Source organism: Aristolochia californica, unplaced genomic scaffold (assembly GCF_029961685.1).
Source record: "Aristolochia californica isolate CCGP_79_NKW_82.1479 unplaced genomic scaffold, dmAriCali1.0.hap1 SCAF_10, whole genome shotgun sequence".
Taxonomy (NCBI): Eukaryota; Viridiplantae; Streptophyta; class Magnoliopsida; order Piperales; family Aristolochiaceae; genus Aristolochia; species Aristolochia californica.
The window spans coordinates 1653130-1675622 of record NW_027181771.1 but is presented as its reverse complement, the minus strand read 5'-3'; the positions used below and the strand labels follow the sequence as shown (position 1 = coordinate 1675622).

General features: G+C 37.1%; 3 protein-coding genes across 9 annotated transcripts; 2 read left to right on the top strand and 1 right to left on the bottom strand.

Annotated features, from left to right (window-relative positions):
• Nucleotides 1-1679: 1679 nt before the first annotated feature.
• Nucleotides 1680-6467, top strand: LOC137966474 (scarecrow-like protein 21). 5 transcript variants are annotated; one of them, XM_068813110.1, is made up of 3 exons: nucleotides 1680-1720; nucleotides 2089-2302; nucleotides 4295-6467. In XM_068813110.1, the coding sequence occupies exon 3, from the start codon at nucleotides 4537-4539 to the stop codon at nucleotides 6160-6162; it is 1626 nt and encodes a 541-aa protein (XP_068669211.1). In that variant the 5' UTR covers nucleotides 1680-1720; nucleotides 2089-2302; nucleotides 4295-4536; the 3' UTR covers nucleotides 6163-6467. The 5 variants fall into 5 exon arrangements, with proteins under 5 accessions (XP_068669211.1, XP_068669203.1, XP_068669229.1 ...); XM_068813102.1 differs by having other exon boundaries at nucleotides 1686-1792; XM_068813128.1 differs by lacking the exon at nucleotides 2089-2302 and having other exon boundaries at nucleotides 1686-1792.
• A 551-nt stretch (nucleotides 6468-7018) lies between these two features.
• Nucleotides 7019-10641, top strand: LOC137966504 (ras-related protein RABA5a-like). 3 transcript variants are annotated; one of them, XM_068813163.1, is made up of 4 exons: nucleotides 7019-7038; nucleotides 7891-7983; nucleotides 8797-9337; nucleotides 9950-10641. In XM_068813163.1, exons 3-4 carry the CDS (start codon nucleotides 9001-9003, stop codon nucleotides 10267-10269), a joined length of 657 nt encoding a protein of 218 aa, XP_068669264.1. In that variant the 5' UTR covers nucleotides 7019-7038; nucleotides 7891-7983; nucleotides 8797-9000; the 3' UTR covers nucleotides 10270-10641. The 3 variants fall into 3 exon arrangements, with proteins under 3 accessions (XP_068669264.1, XP_068669255.1, XP_068669248.1); XM_068813154.1 differs by having other exon boundaries at nucleotides 7021-7279; XM_068813147.1 differs by lacking the exon at nucleotides 7891-7983 and having other exon boundaries at nucleotides 7021-7279.
• A 388-nt stretch (nucleotides 10642-11029) lies between these two features.
• LOC137966465 (WRKY transcription factor SUSIBA2-like) lies at nucleotides 11030-18794 on the bottom strand. The gene is made up of 6 exons (XM_068813091.1): nucleotides 18418-18794; nucleotides 16776-16970; nucleotides 15668-16202; nucleotides 15105-15267; nucleotides 14686-14844; nucleotides 11030-11827 (listed from the first exon to the last, which is right to left on the bottom strand). Exons 1-6 carry the CDS (start codon nucleotides 18751-18753, stop codon nucleotides 11284-11286), a joined length of 1932 nt encoding a protein of 643 aa, XP_068669192.1. The 5' UTR covers nucleotides 18754-18794; the 3' UTR covers nucleotides 11030-11283.
• Between the last annotated feature and the right edge of the window lie 3699 nt (nucleotides 18795-22493).

The following is a 22493-nucleotide window of genomic DNA, read 5'->3' as shown; positions in this document are numbered from 1 at the left end:
CATAATTACTATAAAGACCGTTTCTTTATATATATGAACTCACACTTCATCAGGTATCAACTGGGGCTTCCCCAAATCTCGATATGTCTTGTCTGATATAAAATACAATTAGTAACTATAATACAAATGGTTTTTTTTAATATGAATTGGTTTTCATTAGTAATCCCATCTCAAAAGTAGAAGAAATGAAAGAGAAGAATAATGTAAAATTCTTAAACCCTAAACCCTAAAATTTTACAACTAAAATGACACCACACGTGTGACATCCACTTTCCATGTAAAAAGGGTCTAGAAGATAAGGATGGGAGGACCCAATTGACCTTTCCTTTTGAAGTGGACCAAGAACAACTCATAAGCAAGATTCTCACTCCTCTCTCTTCTCATATGATTCCAAAACATATTTATTGGACTTCGCTAAACACATCAAACACAAAGTTGTCCTTCTCCTTTCTTAAAAGTATTAATAATCATAGTTATCATGTCACCTGGTCGCCTGGGATGCTTCCTTCAGTTTTTCACTTTTCCAAATATACCCCAGACATAGCTTCCCACTCAAAAATATTAAAAATATTATATATATATATAATATATATATATAAAAATCAAGGTTACATAATTCATTACAATATTATATCTAATTTGTATGCTCGACTGAGTTAATCGAATTGAATGTCGATCGTAACCTTGATTTTTTGGTAAAATTATGTGAAGAAAAGAGATTTTTATTGGTCAATGGACATCAAATTCATGTTAAATATTTAGTGTAGATATTATTCATTAATGAATAATTTAAATAATATCCCAATTTGACATAAATCATTTATTGGACCAATTCTTTTACTAAAAAACCTGAAATTTTTATTTTTCTCTCATGATTTAAAGTCTACAAATGGGATGTTGACACGTCACTCAAATAAGCTATTTACTCAAAACTCAAAATGGCATTAGAAAAGACGGGAGGGTAAGAAAATATGGATAGAGACGAGGGTATTTTTGGGAAGTTGGTCGGTGAGAATCGAATCCACGTCAAGAAAGTGTTACGGTGCTTCGCAGAACCGCGTGGGCCAGTACCTCCGTTTTCGATAAAATAAGAAATTGCCCCCTCATTGCTTTGAAACTAAGAATAAGCCCCTGGTTTCGAAGAATAAAACGATTTTCCATCTCCATAGCACGAAATGTCTAAAATAGCCCCAATTGAATATTCAAAATAGCTATCAATAGAAGAGAATTATTTTTACCTTATATGTTTGATATTCCCAAAATGCCCTGATAAAAATAGGATTCACCTATCTAATGAGACATGAAATTTTATTAAACTTATACTTAGATTTATTGAATAAGACTTATTTATAAGGGTAAATAAGTTATTTTATTTATATTAATTAACCCATAACCTGTATTTTTTAAATGAACCAAGAACCGGTTTAACTAACCGGACCGGCTGTTATTTCCTACATGTAAAATCCCAAACAGACTTCCGTCTTCTGAGGGTATTTTAGTCATTTAATATATTTAAAATCAGTTTTAGATGAACTTAGAAGATTAGAAATGTAGAAAAATTCAAAGGTAGTTTGGTAGTTTTGGCATCAAGTGGGGGCATTAAAATAATGTTTCTTTGCTGAGAAATCCAGTCTTAATGATGGTCGTGGCTTGTAGTACTAGGTACTCATGCGCGCAGACTCCCTTTGAACCCACACTGAACCACTCCACTCCCTGAGAGGTATCTTGGGCAATCCTTATAATTCCTTCAGAAAATTCTTTGATTTCATGTGATGGATCTGGGTGCTAGCTGGTATGAGATTTTCTTTTGCTTGAATAGTTCCTTTTTTGGGATTTCTTTGAGTTTGACCTGAGATGGAGGTGGGCTTTTACTTGTTTCGTGTGATCATCGGTGCTTCGACGGAAAGTTTCAGTGTTTTCCCCTCTTAATTCTCTGCTTTGATTTTTTTTTGTTTTTTTGTTTTTTTTTGGTTCAGTTTTGTGGAAAAACGAATTTACTTTCTTTGACAACTCCGCTTATCGGTCCTCTAGAGCACTTGACTCTGTTTGAGCTGAAAGTGATTGTTCATTGATGAAACTTTTGTGTAGGACACGGTAGCTTCATTGTTTGAACGCAATTACCCAGTGGCGGAATTCGAAAGTGGCATGGATTTATCTGGTCTAGAATTCTCTTTGTTTCTTCTTCTTTGAGGGTAAAACTTGCATGTTTGGAAAGTTTGAAGTGTTAGTCTTGACATGGTTTGCTTTTGGTGGGATTTGATGGTGAAGTGGAATGATTCTGGTTGGCGGTACGTGGCTTCAGGTAGGATTTTCTGTAGACTTTTGGGTCTTCTCTATTTTTTCGATTTTCATTTTCCTCTTAGTATTGTGTCGCAGCTAAATAAGCCCTACCAATTCTTCCATATATTTCACTCTTCTCTAAGGAGGATTGCAGTTTGGGCTGAAATTTATGTTTTATTGTGCACTAATACTGTTTTTCCGTCCAAGGAGCTGCCGTTTCTTTCTGATGCGGATCAGTCATTTATGTCTTAGGTAGTTCTGATTCACAAATATAGAACTTGCACTTTGTAAAACGGGTCTTTTTTCTTTGAAATAATTCTTTCATGCTCAAATCATGGTAAATTCTGCAGTTGATGTTAAGGCTAAGGATTTGAGGGCTTATTGTCTTAGAAATTGATGTTTCTTTCGTTGCTGGGGTAGTTGTGGTGGTCGTGACTGGAGATCCTTTTCTTGAGCCTGTTCCATGATTTCTAAACTCCTTGAGTCATAAACTCTGTTATTTTGATGAGATCATGGGGTTCTACTTGTATTCTTCCACGTTCAGTTTTTTTTCTTCAAATAAATACAAATTACAAACATTAACTTGCTTTATACTACAAAGTAAGGGGTTCCCCCTCTTGAATTCTGTTGCTTTGCCTTCGGACTTTAATAAAAAGTACCTTAAAGTTTACTTTGTACTATAGTTATGAGTACAGTTCGGGTTCTTTGTGAAACTAAGCCCAGATTATTCTATTCTCAGATAATCTGAGACTGTATTTACAACATTAACCAGGTTTACATAGTTGTTGTTTTGTATGTGTCAGAGCAGTAGCAATGTTATTTTCTGTTATCATCTTTGTTTAGATGTACATCAGTTTTTACCAACTCTGGTTATCTTCTTGTTTAGATAGTATCTTTAGTTCAGTTCGTGAACAGTGACCATTATACGTAGGAAAGTGGAAGCCAATTCAATCTCAGCTGCTATTTATTATATTAGATGCAATATTTCTTGAAGAGAAAAGGAGGAAAATGATAGGTGATAAGGCAAGATAAGATGCTCAGGATTTGACTAACTTCTATTGTATTCTAAGAATATATTTCAAATTTTGGTTTTAAATATTCCCCTTGTGAACATATACATTGAGAATTGCACATACACTTTCTTTTTTACCATTAATTTTTATCTTGTTTCCTTTGAGTTTTTGAACTTTACTTAATGGATGAATAAAGTGTAAAATATTTTTGCTTGCTGAATATAGCACATCAATAGAATACTTCTTGACAGTTTCATTTAAAATCTTCTCTTGACATTATTGTGCATGAATAACCTTTCTGAAAATTTCAAATTTAGTCCATCCTTGTTTTCATGTGGTGAAATTTATGCCGGTTGTCAATGAAAACAGAGTAATATTTTTGTTTTTGCAGTCACTGTTCTCATATTTTCTCCTTATTTTGCTGGCCCAGCTACCAAGTCTTATATTCTTCAATGCTGATGATGCAGCTGTCACTGTGTCACAGAATTGCCGAACAGTCTGCAGAAAATATGTTATGAGATTAGCATGTTATTTGAGCATATCTTTCTGTCTGTCTGCTTTCTGTCATTTTTGGAAGGTTTTGTCTCTCTGGCAAGCCTGAATGTGGAAAATTTCTAAATCTATTGAATTTCCTTATTCTGATATCATATCTTTGAAATGCTCGGGAGTAGTATAGTATTTCTCTTTTGAAAAGTTATTGGTTATACCATTGAAAAGCTAATGTTATTGGCATAAGCTTTTTGCTAACCTAGTGCTATTGCATGTAACTTTTGGTGGATGTGCATCTTGAAATCCTTGTCACCAATCCCATGTATGTTGGGTTTGGCAACAATAATCCCCCTCCATCCTCCTCCATCATCTTGTAGCTCCATCATGTATGTAAATGTGCATGTTTCTTTGCTATGTCCTTTGGTATCTTTCATTTTAGTTTTGTAAGTGCAGCACATATTCCAGCAATTTCTTGGTCTTGGTTTCACTTTCTTTCTTCAATCATTATGCAGATGGTACCAGCTTTTTTGTACATCTGTAGCCGTCAACTTGTGGAATGACTGCTAGAAGGGCATTCTTTGTCGTTGTTTGATACGTCAACTGCAATTTGGGATGTTTTTTCTTCTAGCATTGGAAGAATTCTCATAAAACGACATGTCTAGTAAGATTAATATAGCTTGAAGAAGGACAGCCAATTTTTTTCCAACTTGCTTGCATCTCAACTTTCTGTTCAGATCATATCAGTGTATCATCAATGCAAGGTTCAAAGAGACAAGGAAGTGAAAACAGGTCTCACACTTTGTATTATCCACATAATTCTCATCCATTCCAGGATGCAGAATCATATGGTCAGCCCCAGAATCTCTACTCAGATGATGTGTCCAATGGAGGCAGCTTTACCATTCAGAATTCTCAAGTGCAGTACTCCACCTTAGAATCATCCTCTGCAATTGGTAGCTATAATGTGTATAACTCTTCTTCATCTCTCAGTTTCTCACCCAATGGAAGCCCGGCGTCACAACAAGATTCCCAGTCCTGCCCATCTGACCAACATCACTCACCAGACATTAATTACGGTTCACCCATTAGTGGGTCTTGCATAACTGAGAATATACATGGTTTGCGGCACAAGCTAAGAGAATTAGAAACTGTCATGCTGGGTCCTGATTCTGACATAGTTGACAGCTTTGAGAGCACCTCTCCTTGTCCTAATTCATTGGGACCGAACAAGTGGAAGCAGTTGATGGAGATAATGAGAGGAGATCTAAGAGAGGTACTTACTGCTTGTGCAAAAGCTGTTGCTGATAATGATATGCCTAGTGCAGAATGGTTGATGGCCGAATTAAGGCCGATGGTTTCGGTTTCAGGGGAACCCCTTCAGCGACTTGGTGCCTACATGCTTGAAGGCCTTGTTGCAAGGTTGGCCTCCTCAGGAAGTTCAATTTACAAAGCCCTAAAATGCAAGGAGCCTGCCAGTACGGAACTTCTCTCTTACATGCACATACTTTATGAAGTCTGCCCATACTTCAAATTTGGGTATATGTCAGCCAATGGAGCCATAGCAGAAGCTTTGAAGGGTGAAGATCAAGTCCACATAATCGACTTTCAGATTGCTCAGGGAAGCCAATGGCTCACACTAATTCAAGCTCTGTCTGCAAGGCCCGGTGGCCCTCCTCATGTACGCATTACTGGTGTTGATGATTCTCAGTCTGCCTATGCTCGAGGTGGTGGGCTCCAGATTGTAGGACAGAGGCTGGCAAGACTTGCTGATTCTTGCAATGTGCCTTTTGAATTCCATGCTGCAGCCATGTCAGGATGTGAAGTCAAATTGGAGCATTTGCGGGTCCAACCTGGGGATGCCCTTGCAGTGAACTTTCCTTTTCAGTTGCATCATATGCCTGATGAGAGTGTAAGCACACAGAATCACCGGGACCGGCTCTTGAGGTTGGTGAAAAGCTTATCGCCGAAGGTAGTCACTCTAGTGGAACAAGAATCTAATACAAATACTGCCCCTTTCTTTCCGAGGTTTGTAGAAACACTTAATTACTACAGTGCCATCTTTGAGTCAATAGATGTGACTCTACCTAGGGAGAACAAGGAAAGGATTAGTGTGGAGCAGCACTGCTTGGCTCGTGATATAGTTAACATCATTGCTTGCGAGGGGGCTGAGAGGGTCGAAAGGCATGAACTTTTGGGGAAGTGGCGGTCTCGCTTCACGATGGCGGGGTTTAGTCCTTATCCACTGAACTCGTTAGTAAACAATACCATTCGGAGTTTGTTGGAGAGTTACTGTGAGAACTATAAACTAGAAGAAAGAGATGGAGCACTCTATCTTGGTTGGATAAACAGACCACTGGTTGTTTCAAGTGCATGGATATGAATGAACAATGATTTGCTGGCTGCTTCTGGTTCAAAGACAGACAGAATACATTTGAAAAGTTTGGCTTCTTGAGAAGGAGCAAGTAGTTTTTCAATGGCAAAACCTAATATCTTCTTATACTACAGGATATCTCAAAATGAGAGATCAGGTTCTTGACATAAGGATACAATTAATGTACTTCAGAACAGATTATGCTCTCCCTGGTTCATACAGTCTCAGTAAATCAGTTAGTGTTAGACAGTGGGATATACTTCTCTGATGTTTTTAATAAGATTTCATCTATAGCAACTGACCCTGAAGAGTTTATTTCCTGCCCTCCTTCATTACCTTCAAACAGCAAAATGCCGTAAAACTGGTTTCTTCATTTCTATTGCTGATTTCAGTAGTCTGATCTAGTAGATACCCACTGTCCACTGACCCATTCTCTCAAATCATCATACAGAACTTGTAATGCTATGCCCAAAATCCAAGATGTATCAGGGCAACCATGTTTAAAATAATTGATTTAAATAACATAAAATAATATTTAATGTATAATAATTTAATTATATGTAAAATTTATGAAATAACTTTGAAATTAAAGTTATTGATTTTTTATATATATTTTTTATATTTTTAATAAAACTATTACCACATTGAAATCAGCCAATAGTCAATTAGACCCCCCAATCACATTTTTGATGGAGATGGAATCCGGTTTGGCTTTTCTGAGTTGGTTTTCCACGAACTAACCCGGGATTGGCCAAACCGGATCAAATTTTCCGGGTTCAAGTCGGGTTGAGGAACCTGGATTCCTTACTTTGACTACTTGTCTCCTGTAATGCTTTTCTTTTGCATCGAGGAAGTCTTCTGAGATAATAAAGTCCATGGCACAAGGTAGGCTCAAATGCGTTTTTGGGTAAAAAATGGAACACTGTAGATATCGAGAATTCGAGATTCAAGAATAAGAAGAAAACCAAAAATCTCCCAGAAAATTAAAAGAAAACCCTAAATCCCAAATCTAGCTTTTCAGTTTTCTCCCATTTTCCAATCTCGTACCCAGAGCCCGTTATACCATTGTTTTTTCTCTGCTTTGACTTCTTCAAGTGCTTGGTGGTAACTCGCGACCTTGTTTCAGGTGAGTCATTTGTGTCTTGTATCTGCTTAGATTTGCTGGGTTTGAATATGGTTGTGTCTGATTTTATGAGTCACCGGTTGATGGATTTACTTGTTCTTTGATCTGCATTGTCCTGTAATGGGTGGTTTTGTTTGATTTGGTATTGTTACTTTTTGTTGTTTCTGTAGTTCGGTGAAATGTAATAGAAGCCCTTGAAAATTTTAAATCGGATTTCTTGGATAATCACCTGAATAATGCAGCCCCAATCCTTAGGCTCCTTCATTTCGTTTTTCTTGTTCTTTGGCCATCTAACGGTAGGACCAGACTCGGCATCCAGAGAAAACTTTGATGGATTTGCACGCCTGCAATAAACCGTAGATGGTAATAAACATGGAATTTATTTCAAGGATTCAACACAAACCTCTGAACGTATACTGCATTTTCTTGATTGTCATCATCTGCCTGCTAATTTAAGTCTTATTAGCGGGGACAGAGTCCGAGATTTACTTCTTTCAGATTGCTAGAAGCAGTATCGACATAAACAGAATTCTTTTATAAATTTAGTTTATCTCTGAATTAATCTATTTCTAGTCCTGATCTGCTTCTGCAATTGTTCATGGACAATGAAGCAGTTACACGGAATACAAATGAACCACATGAAAAGAAGCAGCTCAATTGCGAGATAAGCTTTGACTTTTGGATTGTTTGACTGCTCTTCTATCTCAGTAAGTTCACTGGTGCAAATTTGTGTGCTAACTTTCATCAGTTTGCATCAGCTATGGGTTGTTGAGAAATGGTTACATCTAGTGGATCTTGCTATTGTAGGTTGGGTTCACCGAACTAATCTCTGAAAAGAAACACATAAAGAGAACAGAAATGCATTAACAAAAAATTATACACAACTCTCTCCCTTGGTGATAACTATACCCAAATTTTCATGAATAAGAGTAGTGAAGCAATTATAAAAGCAGTATGTGCTTTCATAATTGCTTGACAGTTTTTATTTATTTATTTATTTTTGTTTATTTTTTTTCTTTTTTTATTTGCCAGTTGTATTAAGGAAAGAAAGTTTTTTCAGTGTATCAGAATTTATTTTTTGGGATGTCTATGTTCAGCGATAGGGTTTTCAGTCACTCTCTTCCTTTTGAGACAGCATTGAGTCTTGAAACTGATGGTGTGATTTTTACATTTGGCCTATTTCTGTTCTACTATCAAAACAAATCTAGCTGAAAATTATTAAATAGGACAAGTGTGGATATTGGACTTTCTCGCCTTAGTTCAGAATTTCCTCTTGTCAGTCTCAGATATTTGTATATTCCATATTGTTTGACCATAATACGTAATTAATTCAAACATTGTATTCTAGTATTTGTGTTTTGTATTTTATTTCAGTTAACATTAATATGTGATCACTAGATGGGCATGATAGTTTTTTTTCTTTTTTGTGTGTAAAAGATGCAACAACTTATTTATTTATTTATTTTTCCTGGTGTTGGGTGTGTCTTATATCTCATTTCTTCTGCATGTTGTTTGATCAGGTACTCTCGTTTTCATAAGGTCACATAGGTTATTTTTTTAACTTCAATCACCACCATCTAATCTCCAATTCTGAGGAAGATCAACACCTCAGCTCCTTAAAGATTTAAAAGTATAAGAATGTCAGTCCTTGTGAAGGCCCCTGGCCAGAGGCCTCGCTAACTGTGGTGCTCTAGCAAGCCTTCAAACGAAGGGGTGTCTGAAAGATGGCTTTTTATTCAGAGGAACAAACAGAAGATTACCTTTTTAAGATTGTTCTAATCGGTGATTCTGCTGTTGGAAAGTCAAACTTGCTTGCAAGATTTGCAAGAGATGAATTCTACCCTAATTCCAAATCAACTATTGGAGTGGAATTTCAGACCCAGAAGATGGACATTGATGGGAAGGAAATCAAAGCCCAGATCTGGGACACAGCAGGCCAGGAACGTTTTAGGGCTGTGACATCTGCATATTATAGAGGTGCAGTGGGAGCTCTTCTGGTGTATGACATCAGTAGGCGCCAGACATTTGAGAGTATCGGACGGTGGCTTAACGAATTGCACAGTAAGACAAGCACTCATAACCTTAATCTACATCAGTAGTTGATTGTTTTGAATTTTGTTCCTTACAGGGTCTTCTGAATTTCTTGGATTATTTTCACCTTGCAGATTTTTTTTTATGCAATCTTCACATTTCAGTTGATGGCTTGCACATAGTTTTTTTTTCTTTTCTACTAACCATTAGTGCCCTTCAATTGAAGCATGAAATATCTATTTGAATATCAATTGATATTTCATGTACCTGGAAGTTTGAAATGAATTGCTGGATGAAGTTTTATTAGAATCTGTACTGTTTGTCTATTGAATGTGGTTGCAGACAGAAATCAGTGAAATTGTACATGTAACTTATGTTTTTATGTGTAGTGATGACCACCTAAGCTTTTGATTAGGAAAATGGAAGTTCTACTTATTGTGTCCGGGCCATGTTCTTTTTATGCTGTTAGCGAAGATTCACATGACAACAAAATGTTTAGGTATGGTTGTGTGCCTGTCAAAAAGTTTAATGTGGAGTATAGGGTTTTGCTGGCTTATGCATTACCATGTAAAATTATGTTTTTGGACTCTGGATTCTCAAATGTGCTTACTAAGTTAGTTATGTCGGGTATCTTTTGAGCAGCTCACTCTGATATGAATGTGGTTACCATACTCATTGGTAACAAGACTGATCTCAAAGATGTGAGGGAGGTTACCACTGAGGAAGGCAAAACCCTAGCCGAGGCACAAGGCTTATTCTTTATGGAAACATCAGCTCTTGATTCATCCAATGTAACAGCTGCCTTTGAAACTGTTGTTAAAGAGATATATGGCATATTAAGCAGGAAGGTCTTTCAATCCCAAGAGCTCAAGAAGCAGGATGTGGGTAATGGGAGAACAGTTGTGTTACAGGCAGACACAATCGAACAGGATAAAATGTCTAGACGGTGGTGTTGCTCATGACGCTCACCATCTGAGCTTTTCACCTTTTTTCATATTTTTCTCATTATTTCCTTTTTCTTCCTGTTTGGTTTGCAAACCCCAAATTTGTCATTCAAGTTCTTTTCTCCTTTCCTCTGCATTTGCTCTGTAAAGGGATATGTAATATTCCTTGATGGGTAGGATATTTCTTTATCTCAGTATGTTGTTGTTGGAAGGGTTGTCAGGAAGTGTAGATGTAAATGTGATATGAAGCGATTAGAAGAAGAAAAAAGAAAAAAAAGATCAACCATTGAAATTTCGTGGATGTTTGCCCTCGCTGGATCTTCATTTCTTTCTGTGGTCAAGCTAATGCCCGTCATGGAACGTTTGTTATATCAGGCCGTTGTAAACTCTTATCTAAAAAGAAAATAAAATAAAATATTGAACCTGTAAATTCATATTTCCCTTTCTTGTTTCGGGCTCATCCCCTTTAATCAAATTTAGAAATTGGATAGACCCAGGCTCACTTGGGGTTTGACTATAGCTTTACCATTTACTCTTGCACAACCCGGATTATGTGATATTAACTAAAACATTCCAATACCACCATGCCTAGCTGCAGTCACTACTTCCAAACCCTGTTAGCTTCTCCACATGCATGGACAAGTTGAATCAGTCCAGTACATTTTCTGAGAACCTGCAACACTTGATCTGTTTCACAGAGCATTTTAAACTGACAGAGAGAAAATTGAAACTATATTACCTACATTAATTTCTTGGTGCTCAAAGTTCTCACATGTAATAGCCAAATATTACCTACATTAATCTGTTGTAAAATATTTGTACAACTGCATTAGCTTACAAGACTAATAAATAAATAAGACAATCACAGGAAAAAGCTTTTGGACTGAGGCAGAAAAGAGCCACAGCATCTTCTCATGAGGTACGTTACAACATGATATAGTTGCCTTCTTGAGAGAACCTCTATAGCAACATTTAGGGTTATAGTTTGAGATCATAGGTTCACACTGTTTGAAAGAGTAGGAAAGAACAGCATCAGGGACCCATTACTAATCTCCCGATGTTCTGTAGATACAGGTTGGAGGAATGATTTATAGATGGGGTGTTGAAGGTAAAGCTTTCTCCTTGGTCTTCCCGAGGTCTAATGCAATCAGAAACATCTACTCGACCACCATAATATGATGAAACTGTAGTAGTATGAATTACCTCGTTATGAGTCATCCCACCTATTGGATTTTGACACTGGATTTGTGCAGTGTCCTGTGCTAGTTGTTTTTCATCATATCTATTTTCCGAATTTGAACTGATTCCAACACCAAGGTCAAGGCTAATTACACCACTGTTTCCTGATTGATCAGCTCTTGACAAGCCATCCAAAGCTGTGGACAAGTGGGTATTGTGGACACCTGCATCATTTAGTGGCACAGGTCCTGCAGCATCATGGGTACTGCTTCTAGAAGATGGTACATCATGGTTATGCTTTCCTTCGTAAGTGGTTATCACTGCCTTGGGGTCATGAGATGCCCTCTCAACATGTTTTCTAACAGGGCATCCAGCGTTTGTGCATTTGTAGTAACTCCTGTAAGAGGCAAGTGGAGCAAGAATAAGCTTTTTCAGGCCAGCAGGCCAAACATACGTCATAATTTCAAGCTAAAACATAAGCTTATACATGTTGACATGCAGACACACAAAGCTAAAATGAAAAACCATTAGTCCTTTCTTTTCAAGAATGGATCCACCAAATCCTTCTTCTTGCATCAAACCAAAGAGATGGTTGTTGAATTTATGGAAAAGAAAAATACTTCATTGACTTGTTGTAATCAGAGTACATGAACCTCTATTTATAATAGAGGAAGGTAGCAGAGTCCAATTACAATTAAACTACCTTTGTCCCTATTACACCCAAACTCTAACACTTAAAGATCGGTCATAGGATAATTAAATAACTCAATATAAATAGAAGACTAACATAACTAAAACATCTTTAAACTGAAACTCTTCTATGAGACCTGCTTCCATAATAATTTTGGCTCTATAAGACTTCTTATTGTGTAAGACTCATCATACCACCTCACGTGATAATGGTGTGTCCCACCAACTCATGTGATCATAGTGGGTCCATATCTTCCAATACACTTGGATATGTGGGATTTCCTTGGTCGTGTGGGCTTGGGCCCATCTTCCAATAATGGTTAAGCAAACCACTGCAAGAGCTCCAAATCAATTTTATTCCACAATTACAACACACTTGGAATAATTTCCTGGTTTTGTTTTTCTACTCTAAGAAGCTCATATAATCATTTTTTCTATTTTAAAATGTCTCTCCCATTTCTTCTAAGGCAAGTGCATGGTTCCCTGAGTCAGACTTAGGCTCCAGAAATTCCAAGTTGGCTAGCCCATGTCCAAAGGCTGGAGGAATGGGGAAGAGAGTATCCAGCCTTGGCTTCGAATAAAATCCACCTTTTTCAAAAAATAAAAGTCCAGATAAGAAAACATTCTATAGGATGAGGCTAATAAAAACACTCTCCAGACCATGGGTAGTACATCTTATTTTGGTTTACAATTAGTAAAGCTCTCTTGATTTTTTTTCCATGGCATGTTGTCATGCATACATTTTTGCATGTCTTATTTAAGATGTTATAAGCCAAATGAAAACAGATTTATAGCTTGTTCTCAATAATTCTAACTGCAAAGTTAGCATGATTGCTTTCTGTTCTTCCTACACCTGCACCAAAATCTCTCACACAGATCTTTCGTTGCATCCACAAAAAGAAAATAAAAGCCTGACAGATAGCCCCAAAAGGAATAAAAACTCCTTAATTTGGTCACTTTCTGAAATACTGGTATCCACGCTATTTGGACACTGAAAACAAAAAGATATAGACAAATAAGTTATCATTACATCCAGATATTGTAATTTTTGTTTTTGACGTGAACTTGTATATTGAATATTTATAAATCCAGCTATTCAAAAAAATGTCACAGATTGAAAAAAGGCTTTTCAAATGAAGCATCTAGTCAATCTTTGATAAAAATTTCAGAAGATAGTTGTAGTAAGATAAAGCCACCTCCCCTTTTTGCTTTCAAATGTCTTGCATTTCAGTTGCTCAGATAAATATGAGACTTTGACGGTCTATTCTTTTCCTTCTGTAAGAGTCCATATGAGAATTGTGGCCCGAGTAAGAATTTATTCCACACCCAGACATGTGCATTTCAGTTGCTCAGACAAACAGATTTTGATGGTCTATTCTATTTCTTCTGTAAGAGTCCATGGGAGAGTTGTGGCCTGAGTAAGAATTTATTCCACACCCAGACATGCGCATAAACCTACCAAAGGAAAAGGAAGAACTGCTATCTAACTTGAACTTTTATATACCATCAGTTTCAAAGAATTTATGCTAGCCAAGAGAATTTCATGCTACAATATATGTCATCTTTATGAGTTCCCTCGTCTTACATATACTCGAAATGCAAAATGAAATATTTGCTATATGGCTTGAGCATTTATTCCTTCAGTTACTTTGAATTTTTGAAAATAACTGACAGAGAATTTAATCCAACCACCATTCCAAAAAAAAAAAAAGCCAATCATAAATTAGTCTCTGTTAAAATACCAATTCAGTGGTATTTTGGTCATTTCCCAAATTATGTTTCATCCTCGCCTGTCTATTAGATAGATAAATGTTTTTATATTCCAGTAGTTCAAGTTTCATTCAAATCAGTGGTGTATTTTAGGAGATATGTGAATGTTTATATCTAGGGGCATTTCTGTCATTTACGTAATTATGACTTAAAACCTGAAATAAAAGGAGGAAGCTTGTGCCTTTCAGGTACAAACTTCAACGCAGTCAAGGCTACTGGCTGTCCTCTCCTTTTCCTCTTTTCTTTCTCTCATTTTCTCCCTCAAATCTCTTTATTTTCAATCTCAATGAGTTCCCTGGCCTTAGAGATACTCAAGATGGAAAATTCAATAGCTTATGGTAACTCAAGGGCTAGGAATTAGAGTTGGCTTTCCAAGATCCAAAACTCATACATATTACGACCATGTTATTCTGTAATTAAATCTTCAAGACGCAAAGTTTGGTCACTGCTTGGAAACTCAGAATAAACTGCTGTAAACACCAAACTTAGAGGATATCAATATACAAGTTTTACCAAATGATAAAAAAGAAAAGGAACCAACAAATACTAGTTAGAAGAATAACAAGAAGAGTACCAAATGAAGTGTTGATATAGAAGTTCAACCTCTAGAATGTCTAACTTCTAATTCTTATAAAATGGAACAAGGGTTGTGAGAAAGTGATCATAGTGGCTATGATTTAAACGGTAACTTCGCTGAACTCACTAACCATTGATCAGAAGTATATCTACATGTATAAAGAACAGATAAATAACATTACTAACTGTATATCTACTTGTCAAACAGATTACACATACCTTGGATTTGGATTTCCTTTTACAACTTTCTGCCCGTATTTACGCCATCGATATCCATCATCTAGGATGTCAACTTCACTGAGAGTTTGTACAACTACCCGTGGCTCACGGGTCACTTTACCCAGTGGAGAAACATCTATACTTCCAAGATCTGTCTTCCTGCACACAAATGCTGTGGAGTTAACTCCACTGTACATTCTAGGGCACACTTCCTCATGTGACAACAACATTTATGAAGCTATCACAATATTAAAGCCACCGTGAAATAACAACAGAACTTTTGTGTCTCTTATCTCTCAAGCCTTGTCAATTATAATAAGTAGGTTTCCTCTGGGTATTTTATCAGTAAACAGATTCTTATCCTGAAATACAAAGAGAAAAAAAAGATGAAAGAAAGTGGAAAAAGAATTAAGGGGCACCTGCGTTTTGCCTCTGGATCATCTTCATCATCAATATCATTGCCAGCCTTACTCGGCCTTGCTCCTTCCATGTCATCATCACTTACTGAGATAGGAAAGCGCTCAGGTGTGCCACTTGTCTCAACATGATTAGACAAATTACCTTGTAAACTTGAAGGATTTTCTGTAAATGGTAAGCCACGAGGGCAAATAAATCCAACCATAGTCAAACTTCAACAGGTATATAAAACTGACATAGGTTATATGGCATGTACAAAGCCACCAGAAGACACAAAAACCACCTTACCACGGAAAAGCTACATTGCAAAATTCTTCCCTACTGGTAATCCTGGAATGCTTATAAGACATGGCTGAAATAAATTCCAGACATGGTTGAATCACTAGGCTGCACAATTGGTGAGTGCATGGACTTAGGCTAAGTCCAATAGTGAGACACCTCAAAAAGAGTGCCTGAGGCAATACGGGCCTCTCCTCTGACAGAAATGCTCTAAAACTTGCATGATAGTGTTTACACCACCCTACATCCTAGGAAAATACAACATAGTATAGTCAACTATTCTTACCATCTGTAATCAAAGAAGAAAACGCATCAGATCTTTCTTCTCCTTGGCCTGAAAGGATAGTCCCAACTGCTAATCGACGACTAGGTAGAGGTTTTGGATGATCATGTTTACCCTTATAGATGATATCTGTAACCTGACCATCGTGTGAGCGTTCCAATTGCTTCTTTACTTGGCAGTTTGGATGTGTGCATTTGTAATAGCTACGTGGAAACTCACTCCCTTTAACAAGCTTCTGCCCATATTTTCTCCAGTTAAACCCATCTTCAGATGACCTCTCAACAACAACCAAAGGATTGTGTCCTCTCTGATCAGACTGTGAGACATGGTTTCCATTGTCCCTATTCTGGTTTTGCCATGGTCCATCGGCAGCAATTTCTGCAATTGCACCTGCCCTTGAAGCAGCCACATGACCAGCAGGGTTTGAAGGTGTCACAGACAGGGTTAAGTCATGTGAAGAAACACTAACATTCTCAGTGTTAACAGAAGGTAGGGATGAAAATGGTTTGCCTTGTTGGAAATTAGAGCCAACAGAAACCTTCATAAATTGAAAAACAATCGTTAGCTCCTTGAAAACAAGTTCACAGAAAAAGCCTCTTTTGACAGAACCAAGAAAAGTTTTCCATTTCTTTGAAGTACTTAAGCTCAACAAAGAAGCAAATGCTTGTATCACATTATCTCAAATCTAATAAGTTTGAAAATTTGCTTGAAAACAAGTTCACAGAAAAAAGCCTCTTTTGACAGAACCAAGAAAAGATTTCCATTTTCTTTGAAGTACTTGAGCTCAAGAAAGAAGCAAATGCTTGTATCACATTATCTCATCTAATAAGTTTGAACATTTGAGAGATGAAGTTGTAGCAAAGAGTAAGCACAAGTCAAGGACTATAAGGACAACAGGTAATATAGGACCCCAAGTGAGGCCTATGAAGTTTTACACCACCATTCCTCAAATGGGCATACGAATCAATGAAGAGTTAACACGACTCATAAACTGACAATCATGTCATTATCTATCAGAAGGAACTACAGCAACAGAAATGAAAGAGAATCAAAAGCTCCAACCAATTTTTTTATCACAATCCAACAATCAATGGATCAACATAGGAATTACCCGAGGGCACAAAGAGGAAAGAACCGAATTTGAGAGTGGCTCAACGTGAGGTTTGAATTCAAAGTCTCGAGGACTTCCCTCATCAAAGGAACTACTATTCGAAGTGTCCCTTGGAGACGAGAATGACTCTGAACCTCTTGCATCATGCCTGAGTTGAGGCATAGAAAAGGTACCAGTAGTTGGGGAGGGTTCAGCCTGTAAAACAAAGGGGAAGAAAATTACATTAGAAACAAAATTTCCTTCTTTTGAAAACCATATCACATGCCTGATGCCTTTGATAGATAATTTTGTTGGAATCATTTACAAGTAATTTTTTTCAAAAGTATTGGGTGTACAGATAAGATAAAAAGACTGAAAATGCAAATGGGCCATAGAATCAGGATTCACTCACAAGAAACTTACAAGCAGAAAATAAAATTACAGACACAATGAAATGGTTCCAAATAATGGACCAGTTCCAGTCTAGCTCCGGTGAAGGAACTACTCTCCAATACAAATAATCAAAGTTTGCACATGGATGGTCAAAACATAGACAAGCATACCAAAATATGAAGCATGCAAGATTCCTAAGGACATAAAAATTTCTACAGGCAACTCGATGATCAAAAGTAAACAGCTATCCAAATAAATACTTAGATCTGCATACAATTCTCAATTTCATGGTAGCCACTTCCTAAATGCTGCTATTTGTGTCAGACAGATATGCTAAAGAATCCACAAAAAAGAACTCTCTGCAACTTAATGCCAAGTTTGCTACAAGAAATCAAGCACCAGATATTGAGAATTAGGAGAAGAAGAGGGGAGAAAAAAAAGAGACATGACTTTCACCTGAATAACAAAGTAGGAAGAGCGATAACAGGAACACAATATTCTCAAAACAAGTCAATGCCACAGGAAGGAATTTAAAAAAAGCAACACAAAAGAACGACATAAAGGCGCCTGAACAGAATAGCCTAAAGTGAGCATCAGAATCTATTTAACGGCCTCAGCAGAAATCTTCCGTCTTTTCAATCATAGTCCACATAAAAGCAATAGATATATACTATATATATTTGTATTCTTTCCACTCCCGAATCTACGAATCAGCCAAAATGGACTAACTGTAAGCACAAAATCTAAAAAATGGACAAGAAATTGCCAATAAAGTGAAATATTCAATTCGTAGTTCAAATAATATAAGGTAGAAAAAGAGGCAACTATGCCCAACTCGAAATGCATAATACTGGAATCGCACATATTGCAAAAACCTGACGTCGGCCCCGAAGTAGACGTACATGAACTATCCAAGTGTTAGGCTGAAACCACGGTAAAATACTAAGTGAGAGGGAAAGGAATATCTCCACGGACTTAAGATTCCGAAAGTTAAAGCAGCAATCTGATACTGAACTGGAGCAATTTGCTACTGAACTGGTTAAAGGGATAAAATGAAAAAGCTAAGTAAGTAAGAAAAAAAAATAAGTAAAATTCGGGAAACAAGCAAGCACACAAACAAATCGATTACACTTCAAAAATCAACTCGAGCAAGAAAAAGTAATCTAACAGAACCATAAAACTCGAATACAACTTGCAAAAACTTCAAATCCATCCACAGTAAAGTCAGACCAAATTCACCCAAAATCTAAAATTTCACCAAAACACGGACCTTCATGTTCGAAAGCAGCACAGGCGAATCGAGCAGAGTGGTGGGGCTCAAGCCGGGGGGAATCGTCAAGCAGGGCGACCTCGTTATCGGGAGCCGGGCGGGCGACATGGTTTTATACCTCGCAGCGTTCGATCCAACGCCCGGAAAAGCTTTAAAATCCGGCTTCCCGCAAAATTGCTCCCTTTTTCCCTCATCATCAGCAGAAGCTCCGTCGAGAGCTGAAATCTCACTGTTTTCGGGGCGGAAACCATCGAATCGAAGCTCGGAAGGCGAAGAGTTCGGCACCGGAGCTCCATTGCGAGGATCTAGGGACTCGGATCTCACATTCTCGTCCATTTGTCGATCTGAGAGCGTGGAGGAGAAGCAGAGGGAAGCGCTCGGCGTGGGAAAAGGGGAAGAATTTCTCAGTTTTTGTTGAGGTTAAGCAGGGGGTATATTCGGTACATCAGCCACCGATTGTGTGTTTTTGTTTCTTGCAGAGACTCAGTACAAGACGCTTTGACTCGATCACTTTCATTTATTTGTAGTATGAAATGACAGAAATAACCTCATCAAGTATTAATTGACGAAATTTAAACCCTAATCTTATCTTAATGACTAGTACAGACTTAGAATGACGTAGATGAGCCAAACTGAGCCGGGCTTTTGCAGGCTCAGCCTCCAGCTTCAAACTTGACTTCGAGTTTCGTTCAACCGTAATTTCTTAGGGGAGGTTAGTCAACTTGAAGGACAAGATGATCTTCAACCACATAACGCCCTTCTCCACTTGAAGTCGTTAGTGGAGCGCAGATGAAACTTCATCTCGATGCAGGGGATGAAGGGGCCCTTCATCTCCACGGTTTAATTTCAATCATGTGGAAGAAGGCCCATTTTGATCTTCTTCCAATTGAAGGACGGGCGACGCCCTCGGCCTCGCTCTCTCTCCTCGCACCCCACCCCCCCCCCCCATCGCGCGTCGTTTTTTCTTTTTTCTTCCTCTCGCCCGCACTCCCTTCCCTCTCTCGTCTCCCTGCGCCCCCGACATTGTTCTCGGCCTTCGTCTCCCTGCGTCCCCGACGTTGATCTCGGCCACTATCTCAGTTCCCTCTCGTCTCCGGCTTCAACTCTCGGTCTTCTCTCGGCCTCGCCCTCTCTGTCGCACCCCCTCTCTCCTCTCCGTGACTCCCTCTCTTCTCTCGGACAAGCTCTCTCTCGCTTCTCTCTCTCTATTCCCTCCCGACCTCCCTTTCTTCTCTGTCTTCTCCCTCTCTTCTCCCTTTCGGCCTCCCACTCTCTTATCTCTCTGGCTAGTCTCGATTAGGCATCGATTAGGCATCGATTTCACCCTTCGGCTTCGGATTTCCCCCTTCGATTTTACCCTTCGGCTTCGGATTTTCCCCTTTGGCTTCACCCTTCGGCTTCGGATTTCCCCTTCGATTTCACCCTTCAGCTTCGGATTTCCCCAAATTTCAAAAGGTATGCCTAAACCTGAATTTTTTTTTCATTAAATTAGTGTTTTATTTTATTTAAATTTATTTTCAGTGCGTAATTGGGGGTTATTTGTGCATTATTTTGGGATTTAGGGTTACGGTTTAGGGTTTATGGTATTTTAGGGATTAGGGTTTAGGGTTTAGTGCGTAATTAGGGTTTATGGTTAAGGGTATTTTAGGGATTAGGGTTTTAAAGGTTTAGGGTTTTTAAGCTATAAGGTTTTTTGGGTTTAGGGTTTGGAATTAGGGTGTAGGGTTTAGGGCTTTTAATGTATTAAGTCCTGGAATTAGTGTTTAGGGTTTAGAGTTTAGTAGGTGATAGGGTTTAGGGTTTGATGGTTTAGTTTTTTGTTTTATGGTTTGTGTTTCGGGTAAGGTTTAGGCTAGGGGTTTATGGTATTTTAGGGATTATAATTTTTAAGGTTTAGGGGGGTTTATGGTTTTTATATGTACTAAACTTGTAACTCGTTGATTGTAATATTAAAGGCACGAACTCGTTATTTGAATAATTTTTTTTAGGTTATTTTAAAAGTTGTATATGTATTTATTTATTATTTTATTTTATTTTATTACTATATTAAACTTCATATTTAAGTCTCTGGTAAATAAAATATAATTAAAGTATGCATTTGATTAATATATCATCATTAATTATGTCAAAATATATTATTAATTAATACAATACAAATCTATCTTATGTTATTAATAAAATATTTTTTATTCATTAATCAGAATTTTTTTATTCACTCTATTGTATTAGTGATTTAATAGTGGTAATTAAAATATTGTTAACTCAGACACTTTGGTTTAATTAGTTTATTTTTATAATTATTAAAATCAATAATTTTAAATTTCTATAAGATGAAGATGAAGATGAAGTTGTCTTGACTAACACCCATTTCGAAGATAAAGATCATGTAGATACATAAGATGAAGATGAAGATCAAATTTTCATTTTGTTGACTAACCCCCCCTTAGGGCTAGAGCTTACCTTTGGGAGCTTATCTTTGGGCTTTGACAAAAATACGACTTGTTTTATATTAGAATGTAAAAAAAAAAGGCTTCAGTTTTGATCGGCTCGTGAGTTTGTCGTTCCAGCTAAAGAGCTTAACGCGGGCTCGAATGCGGGAGAAGACAAGAAGGGTCCGCTTGACGTGGCATTTACATGGATTTTGAGCTAATTCGATTCAACCGGATTTTGAGTTTGGCTGGGTTCAAATCGATTGATTTATCTAGCGAGATCAAGATAAACTCATTTGAGTTAACGAGTTGAACTCTACCGAACTATAGTCCGGTTCAAAAACTCGCGAGGTGGCTCGTTAATGGGCTCAAGAGTCGGGATGGGGAGGAATTTTTTTTTCTCTCCTCTGTCATCGCCGAGCCCCTCCCGTCCTTTGTTGTGGTCACCTTTGTTGCTGTCAATAACTGCTTGCCGGCCGCCTTCGCCGCTGCTGCCTCCGTCACTGCTGTCATTGACGACAGGTCCTCGTCGATGCCCCTTCCCTTTGCGTCGTCTTGACGGAAAACTAGAGACCTCAATTAAAGGGAGAAATAATTCCCTCCCCCGCCTCCGACGCACGCGAAGACGATTTCAGACGTCCGAGATCATAAGCAAGTAATAAAAAAAATCTCTTTCTTGAACTCTAGTTATCCCTTCCTCGTAACTCTTGAAGAAATTGAAAAAATATTTTAGTAGAAATACGTTTCTAGGGACTAGTAATAGTTTTTTCAAGAAATATTGAAAAAACATTTTTAGTAGAAAATACATTTCTAGGGACTATTAGTGCCTCATGTTTTTTGGAAATATTTTTTTAATTGGAAAATTTTATTAAAAAAATCATGTAATTTTCTAAGTAAGATTTTCCTGCCAAAATGGGTTAAAAAAATCATATAGAAATTTTTTGAATAAATATTTAACAATTGATACTGTAATACTTTTAGCATGAAACAATTTTCATAACAATTTTGTGTTTGATATTTTATTTGATTAAAAATTTATCGATAAATATAATAATATATTAGATTGATTATTATTTTTTATTTATTTCCCTAAAAAAGAAAATAAGAGGTCCATTTAACTTTCCTAAAAAAATTAAAATATTTCTTGTAATTTTCTATTAAGTCACTAATAGTAATAAGATTTTATTTAAAGATTTTTTTTGAAAATATGTATCCTTTCCTACGATATAAATTTTCAACCAGGGTTACTAAGGTAGCCATAGTAAATTTATAGCCAGATTCAAAAATTACAAAATGAACTAGACAATATTTTAAGTAAAAAGATTAATATACTAACATTCTAATCCATTATACCTCCCCTATCATTCTTTTTTTTTTAATGTATACATAATTTTATATATAATTTATTTGACATATTTTATATAGAGTATTAAATGTAGATTAAGTTGGAACTTGGCTAGAGCTTGAACTCGAACTCAGTTAAAATTATTAGACTCGAACTTGATTACAAAAATATTTAAATCAAGTTCGGCACGAACATAGGAAGGTTCAGGTTCAACTCGATTCGATGACACCCTTATGCCTAATTTTAAGTAGAGGTCACACCCAATTTTATATAAAATATATACATAATTTTATAAACAATTT